The sequence below is a fragment of the Ipomoea triloba genome, chromosome 5 (genome assembly GCF_003576645.1).
Source record: "Ipomoea triloba cultivar NCNSP0323 chromosome 5, ASM357664v1".
NCBI classification, from domain to species: Eukaryota; Viridiplantae; Streptophyta; class Magnoliopsida; order Solanales; family Convolvulaceae; genus Ipomoea; species Ipomoea triloba.
The window spans coordinates 14,976,829-14,985,427 of NC_044920.1; the positions used below are offsets into that span (position 1 = coordinate 14,976,829).

General features: G+C 31.9%; 1 protein-coding gene across 1 annotated transcript; it reads left to right on the plus strand.

The window, feature by feature from the left end:
• The first annotated feature begins 2,852 nt into the window (after window positions 1-2,852).
• LOC116020809 (centlein-like) lies at window positions 2,853-6,005 on the plus strand. Its single transcript, XM_031261354.1, has 6 exons — window positions 2,853-3,207; window positions 3,283-3,549; window positions 4,958-5,118; window positions 5,214-5,319; window positions 5,400-5,525; window positions 5,663-6,005. The coding sequence occupies exons 1-6, from the start codon at window positions 3,016-3,018 to the stop codon at window positions 5,798-5,800; spliced, it is 990 nt and encodes a 329-aa protein (XP_031117214.1). The 5' UTR covers window positions 2,853-3,015; the 3' UTR covers window positions 5,801-6,005.
• The last annotated feature ends 2,594 nt before the right edge of the window (window positions 6,006-8,599 follow it).

Genomic DNA, 8,599 nt, shown 5'->3' on the forward strand with positions numbered 1-8,599 from the left:
AAATGTAATACTAATCAGGAATAAAAATTTTATTACTTATAAGGGTAAATGTAATACTTTTAAGAGAAAATACAATACTTTTACATTTCGATTTAAAAGTATTACATTTTTTCTTAAAAGTATTATGTTTACCCTTATAAGTAAGGATCACTTGTCAACATTACTTATTATGAAAAATGTATTACTTTTTCTCTTATAAGTAACAAAAATTGTATTCTTGATTAGTGTTATATTTGAGCACATAAGTATGACATTTGCATGGTGTTTTGACCCGACCCGACCCGTCTCACAAATAAGGATCCGAGAGATGGTCTCACACAAGTGTGACCCAAACTTTATACAATAAGTCAATTAAAACCTTGAATTTTTTAAAAGTTGCAATTTAACACATAAACATGTCAATTTAATGCATCAAGGTTCAAAAACTAATTAGTTAACTATAATAATAGGTCACTAGAGTTCCGACGATGTTTCGATTACTTTTGGGTGAAAATCGGTGAAGAGCGATGAGCATGTCGTCTGATAAGATATCGTAGTTGGTCGCCATCTCTAGTTGTGGAGAAGGCGACCAACTACGACGCCTTCTTTGGTGACCTACTAGTTGTCCATTGCCAATTTTCACCCGAAACATCGTCGGACAATTGACGGAACCTTAGTGACTTGTTATTACATATCATTAACTGATTTTGGGCCTTGATGCACTAAATTGAGGCAAATTATACTATCATTCTGGTTCACCTTGCAAGGTGGACCCATGTCCAAAATGCGTGTCTGGAATAATGTTGCTGTTAGTGGCACTGTTTCCTCAGTCAATGATATTTTTTTTTTGAATATAGAGTTAAAAAACTGTGAATATAGATTAAAAAGTTGTGTTATACTGTTGAATATAAAGTCTTGTAATTGTGAATATAGAGTTCTTTAATTGTGAATATAAAGTTATGAGATTGCGAATATATAGTTATGGAATTGTGATTTTGTAATTGTGAATATAGAGTTCTGCAATTGTGAATATTGAGTTTTAAAATTTTGTATATTGAGATTTAAAATTGTGAATATTCAGTTCTAAATTTGTTAATATAGAGTTCTAAATTTGTGAATATATAGTTCTAAGATTATGAATATAGAGTTAAAAAATTATGAATATAGAGGAACGAATTCTGAAGACAATCAACAAGTTAACGACAATGAAGGAAGCAAGTTTTTGTTTGTTTGTTATTGTTTTTTTTTAATAATTAAGACGGCGTCGCTTTAGAAACAAAACAATGCCGTTTTGGACCCAGGTCCAACTTGCAAGGTGGGCCCGGGTCCATGACATAACAACTGCTAAATTGACATATTTATATGTTTAATTGCAACTTTCAAAAGTTTGAAGGCCTAATTGACTTCTTGTATAAAGTTCATGGGTGTATTTGACATTTTTCTCATAAAATATTAAAATAAAATATTTTGAATGCAGCACATAAAAACTCAAAAAATAACTTTCAAAAGTTATTTTTTTAGTGTTTGGTTATTAACGAAAAATAAAGTCAATACTCAATCCATTAAATGATAAATGACTCATTTTGAGTTTTTGACATAAAATACTTTCAAACTTTTTTACTTAAAAGATATTTCATGGATTCTTATATCATGTTCAGTTCTCTCTCTTTCTCTCCCGTTGGTGTCAAATGGGGGGATTGACCCATTATCTTTCTAGTTATTATTTAAATTTGATTGGACTAATCCAATTAAAATATGAATATGACGAGTTGCGCAAAACAATAAAAATATTTGACTCGGTCCGACCAATAACAAAAATATATTTTTTTTAATTATAAATGAGTTAGATTCTCACCCAAAAATAATGAATTCTTTCTTTAAAAGTAATATATATTCACTGGAAAGTAATATATTCTTACTAAAAATATTACATTTTTCTTAAAATAATTATTTTTAGTTAAAAACTATTTACATTTTAACTTAATAATTTTTTTCTTTAAAATATTACATGTTAACTAAAAAAATATTACGTTTCTTTTAAAATATTAATTGAAAAGTATTATTTTTTGAAAATTATTATTAATTTACATATTTTTATTATAGTTATTATTAATCTATATAAATATTGCAAATTTTATTTTATAATTGTATTTTAATATAAATAAAAATTATTATTATCACCATTATTTAATGAATATTTTATAAAATTTAATTTTATGATAAATTTACATATTCATGTTTAAAAAAAATCAAATAGAAAAAGATATAAAATCATCTAGTTTCTCACCAAATAGAAAAATATCTTTTGTCTTTTTTTACCTGTCATATTTTTTTTATTTATTTGTTAAATCAACTATTTCTTCTTTACTTATTTTCTTGAATATTTTTTTAATTATTTTTGAAATTTGATTTTTGTGTACTAATATTTTAATGTAATTTTTAAATATATCAATTTTATATACTAATATTAAACTTAACATTATAAAAACTTGAATTAAAAATAATATCAATTAATCATCGTTAACTGAACTAGACATATAAAATAGGACCGGTGGAATACCATTTTATGACTTTCAACCAAACACTAAAAAATAAAAATATTTTTCAAAAATAATTTATTTTCAATGGTATGATCAAATTAAAACTCAAGAATTTTTTTTGAAACTCAAGAATAATATGCGAAAATATGACAATATTTACTAGATTAAAAGTGGAATTTGTTTGATATTTTGAAATCGATTGAACGGCGTGGATCAAAATCTTAACTCCTAAGATTCAAATCCCAGCCTTTGGTATGACCACGTGACCCCACAACATTCACTTCAAAAACCAGATGTAACGGCTAGGCCTCCACTTTCCCAATTTGAAATCTCAAAAAATTTTCTGACCAAACCCAAAATCCCAGTTTCCGATCAGTCCCACCTCTCTCTCATTTCTCAGTCCTTGCTTTCCGTTTCTAAGTTCTTGAGATTGTTCGGCGCTTCGAATTTCTCTGGCGATAGATTCTTCTGGAATTTTGAAAGTTCAGAAAAAAAGATGGAGATTTCTCGTGAAACTGATGATTATATTCGAGAATCGATCGAGCACACTCTTGGCCTCCCCGTCTCGACTCAAACTCTTCAATTGAAGCTTCAAGCGTCCGAACAATCACTTCTCCTGCTCCGCAATCAGTGTCTTTTCTTGCAATCGAAACTAAAAGAAAAGGATGACGTCGTTGAGCGCACTAGGGTTTGCATATTCTCCTCTTTCGCTTCTCTTTTTTATGGGTATCTATAGGTTTTTTGAAGACTATTCCATTTTTAGGCTGAGGCGAGTATGAATGCGGTTGCGTTGAAGAAGTTCGTGGAGGAGAACCAGAGACTGGCGGTGGAGTGCTCGAATTTGTTGGCGCAGTGCAAGAGATGGGAGAGAGAGTGCTCGTTGTACGACCGTGACCGAGAGGCATTGATGGATTTTGGAAATGAGGCGGACCAGAGGGCCAAGGAGGCCGAGATACGTGTGCGCGAGTTAGAGGAGGAGGTGCAGAAGATGGAGGAGGAATTTCGGTTCTACAAGTACGAGGCCCAACAGGTTACTGGTTGCATTCTCTTCCTCCCCTCCCCCTTTTCTGTTTCTAATTTTTTGCAAGTTTTATGTGCAATTTGGTGTTGATTTCTGGTTTTGTGCATAATAGCAGTATATGATTGAGTAGAACCTTAGAAGAGTTATTCAATGGCCTAGGATATGAGAGTGCCTCGGCCATCATGAACTGAGAAAATTAGCAATATCTATGCTACCAAGTATAAAGGAATACATGTCATAATCAAAATGACTGTAAAAGAAATTGGGTCTCTATAGTTTGGATAAATATTTAGAAATGACTCAAATTTGTATCACATGCTCTGTTTCTTTGAATAGATAGACTTCAATTTGTATCACATGCTCTGTTTCTTTGAATAGATAGACTTCAGAAAGGATAGTTAAGAATTAGATAGTTTATAGATAGACTTCAGAAAGGATAGTTAAGAATTAGATAGTTTTTTTGCAAGTTTTATGTGCAATTTGGTGTTGATTTCTGGTTTTGTGCATAATAGCAGTATATAATTGAGTAGAACCTTAGAAGAGTTATTCAATGGCCTAGGATATGAGAGTGCCTTGGCCATCATGAACTGAGAAAATTAGCAATATCTATGCTACCAATTATAAAGGAATACATGTCATAATCAAAACAACTGTAAAAGAAATTGGGTCTCTATAGTTTGGATAAATATTTAGAAATGACTCAAATTTGTATCACATGCTCTGTTTCTTTGAATAGATAGACTTCAATTTGTATCACATGCTCTGTTTCTTTGAATAGATAGACTTCAGAAAGGATAGTTAAGAATTAGATAGTTTATAGATAGACTTCAGAAAGGATAGTTAAGAATTAGATAGTTTCTATTTTTTACTACAAAGAACGTGTGTTTCCAAGTGATGGAGTTCTGTCTTTTATTTATAGCATATCACTATCTGATAAAAGCTTCGAGAGGAAATTCCCTATCTTTTTATATTATCAACATCAATGGGGGAAGAAAATATATAAGCTGGTCAAGTAATTTCTGTTACTGTGGGAACATCTGTTCTTTTGTTTGCGGTTTTCATTGTTACAACTTATAAGTGGTTATAAATTCTAAAAATGGCAAAATTGTTGGCAGTCACATTACTATTTGACATTGGTCTCGAAATAACTTCTTTGCAGGGCCAAAGGCTATGGTTCTCATCTTTCATTTGTAGGAAAGCAATTGGCCAACTTTTTTTGGTCAACTTGTACATTGTTTATGTTACTGAACCAGGATTTCTATCTTCCTTTGCTCAGAAATCTGTAGAACCAGGAATATTCTATCTTCCTTTACTCAGAATTCTGTCTACTTTGAGAACAATCAGAATTCTAGTTATCAATGCAGTGGTTTTTTATTCTATAGAGTCTAACAATTAATTAAAAATTATACTCGTGAAGGTTGATACATCTGGAGAGGATGCATCTACAGGACAAGTTTTGCTAGAGTCTTTGTTGGCAAGCATAATGGGAAAAGATGAAGTTCAATCAAAAGCACATGGTTTTCTAGAGGCAAATAGCAATGTCGAAGTTTGCAAAATGTTGCTAAAGGCGTGGAACAGGTAATGCCTAATGCTAATTAATATTGGTTTGTCTCAGTTGATAGATTGTTATTTGTGAAGTCTCCAGCTGAAATTGCCTTTTTTTCTCATGATAGATTGAGGCCATCGGATCACAAGGTTCTTGCATTGGCAGCTGAAGTAAAAACATTGCAGAAAGATAAGGAACACTTGTTAATTAACCTTCACAGAGCTGAAGAGGAGGTTTGTAGATTTATGCAATGGTAAAACTATTTGACTCCTCAGAAGCCTGTAGTAATATTTGTACCTTTGGTATGATTTAGGTGAAAGTATTGTTTGAAGAAAACAATATGTTGGATGAGGAGAACAAGAAGATATTGGAGCTATATCACAGAGAGAAGCATAGTTCTAGTTCTGGCGGAAAGAACTCAGGCTGTACTTCCACAAAGGTCAGATAAACAACACAACAAAATCTTCTGATTTAAGCCTGTTTTCATGTTCCTCTGTTCTGTGCTTGTTGCATGTTATTATGTATGCCTGTTATTTAATGCAGTTTTACGGTACTAAATTCTACAATGGTTAGCAGGGAAACAAAAGAAAATCATGTTCCAAGACCAACAGCTCCATTGAGAGAAAAATTGACTTTAGTAATGTTGATTCGTCAAGGCTGCCATTATCACCCCTAAGGGAGAATTCACCTGAATGTAGAGCTTACAAGAAGTAGCAGGATTTTGGTGAACATCATGCTCAACCATTTTCCTAATCGTTAGTGTATCCAGATTATGTTCTTGTTCATCATAACTGTAAGTAACTGATACTAGTTTCAAAACTCCTTTAAGCTGTCAGGGTTCGCTCATCGATTTTATTTTTGATGAATGGAATAGATTCAAACATGTTCATTTATTATTATTATTATTTTTTCATGATCCTAATTAAGCTTTCTCTGCTAGCATCCCTGTTTCGTGACTTAAACAATACTTGGTGATGGGCTGCTATCGATATTATGAAATGAATAATTAACTTTTCAAGTGTTTGCACATTAGTAGTCAAATATGTAGCAATCATTGCGATGGGGAATGATATTCATGAAGGAAAACTTGTATAGTGTGTATTACTTTTGTTGCTTTTTTTTTTTCTTCATATTAGGGGAAATTTCAATTTTTTGGACTTCTTACATTAGAGAATACAAAATGGAGATATTACTCTTCCTGAACTTTAAAAAAGTAGCTTGGAATGAACATAATGGTATGTGAAATTACCTAGTAGGTTGGGTATAAAGTTCTATACCAAAAGTGAATTTTTTAGTCCGGTGGACATGTATCGATTATTTATACACATTATTAATCTGACTTAGCTATTTCTTGTTCATTATATAGGCATTGTAATGTATTCATAGGTATGCTAAGATTTCACCCACAAAGTCGTTTGATTTAAATAATGTTTAGATTATTTTGAGATGTTAAAATTATTGAGAATGTGACTCAAGTTTTGTAGGGGATTAAGAAATATTGTAATATGTGGTTGTGAGGGTGCAATTCCGCTTATATTTTGTTAAATTTTACCCTTCTTAATCGACCTCGTCTCACAGCAGCTCACCCGTGATGTGGTGATCATTCTTTTGAAATATAACATCACTTGTTTAGAATGTACTCCGTAATATTCAAATGATATATTACCTAAGTTGTGTTAGATTATGCGAATCAAACATTCACTATGTATTCAAGTCGAAGGAAGGGTATTAAGTTAAACCAATCATTATTGTCCACACAGTTGTGTGGATTGTACTTAGGGATGACCAAGGTTCGGTTCGAACCGAACCGTGCACTGTTAGAACTGGATCGGAATTGGAACCGTATGGACGGTTCCAGTTCCGGTTAAGAACCGGTTTTCGGTTCCATAATATTTGGAACCGGACGGTTCTGGTTCCAAACCGGAAAATTAAATTTTTTTAAAATTATTATTTATTATTTAGTTAAAGTTTAATTACTATTTGATTAAAGTTTAAACTTTAAAAAGCATTTTAAAATTCAATTATAACAATTTTTTAAAAATATAGTTTAACTTTGAAGTTTAAATATTTAATATAACTATTTAAAACACATTTTAGAATGAAAACTTTTCAACAAAAAATATTAATTGTTAAATTTGGACAATTTTAAAAATTTTAAAAAAATTACAAATAAAAATTAAAAAAATCCGGTTCCAACCCGGTTCAAACCGCCGGTTTGAACCGGAACCGCCGGTTCCAAACCGTACTTGGAACTGTACCTGGAAGGTTCGGTCCGGTTCGGCCGATTTCGGAACCGGGAATCGCCGGTTCGGAACCGGAATCAAACCGTGGTCATGACTAACTGTACTATCAAATAATGTACTTTTAGTATATTAAAAATGTATATTATATTCAGAAAAAATACATTATTTGAGTATTGAAAGTACATTATTTTATATAATGTATATTCAATATACAAATAATGTACTTTTAGTATATTAAAAATGTATTTTTTGTTGTTATGCTTCAATTCATACAATAATTTGACTAAGTCAAACAAAATTTTGTAGTGCACTACAAAGTTTGGACTTTGGAAACTTACATTTGCATGCATTTCTGTTGATCTTGAATCATACTACGTATCTGCTAGAAATTCTAAATTATTTAAATTAATATTAAAATCTCAATATATGCATACACTCGTCACAACATTGTTTATCCACAGACCAATGTATGTCATTTGAGCATCCATCTTCCTTAATTTAATTCAAGTTGAAACCAATCCGATATTTTCAGTTTGATTTTTGATTGGGTTGGTTTGGTACTTCGGGTTGAGTATGATTAGATTGGTTAACGTCTCTATAGTAGTACAAAAATAATCTAACCATCCTTATCAATGGAATTTATTCACGGTTTTTGAGGAGTCTTTGTAAGCGTAATTAGGAAAGAAAAAATGGGGATGTAAAAAAAAAAAAACAGATTTAAAAAAAAAATAGAGTTGTTAGGCGTGCCCGCTGAGCGCTATTGGGCGCGTATGGCACTGGCCGCACTGCTTCCTCCTCGAATTTTGCAGATTGAAATACTGTTTCAATAACCCATATTTATACAAGCAACTTTCCTTTCTCTTTCCTATCCTTTCTTTCTTCCACCTTTTTGAAAGGAAAGAATTATATTAAGAACTCCATAATGGAGCTAGGGGGAACAACATCCCAAAACAAAGTATCATCTTGTAAAGATGTAAAACAATCACGAGCTAAAGCATGCGCTAAGACATTATTTGATCGAGGAATATAAAGAACTAAACAAGAAACAATAGTACTCATAAGTCTGCAACACTCTTTCGTGGCAATGCCGATGTATGACATAATCTCCAGTGATGAACGTAAATTAGCACATAGAACTGCACAGTCGGTAAGTAGCACAACAGCCTCCTCATTCCTGCCCTTCAACCAAGAGAGAGCCTCCTTGCAAACTAATGTTTCTGCCATAATTACTGAATCACAATAAGGTAAAGGAGTACTCATAGCAGCCACA

Coding starts and splice junctions, on each gene's coding strand:
- LOC116020809 (XM_031261354.1), top strand. CDS start 3,016: ATGGAGATTTCTCGTGAAACTGATGATTATATTCGAGAATCGATCGAG. Junction 3,208..3,282: donor ACGTCGTTGAGCGCACTAGG/GTTTGCATATTC, acceptor TTCCATTTTTAG/GCTGAGGCGAGTATGAATGC. Junction 5,526..5,662: donor CAGGCTGTACTTCCACAAAG/GTCAGATAAACA, acceptor AATGGTTAGCAG/GGAAACAAAAGAAAATCATG.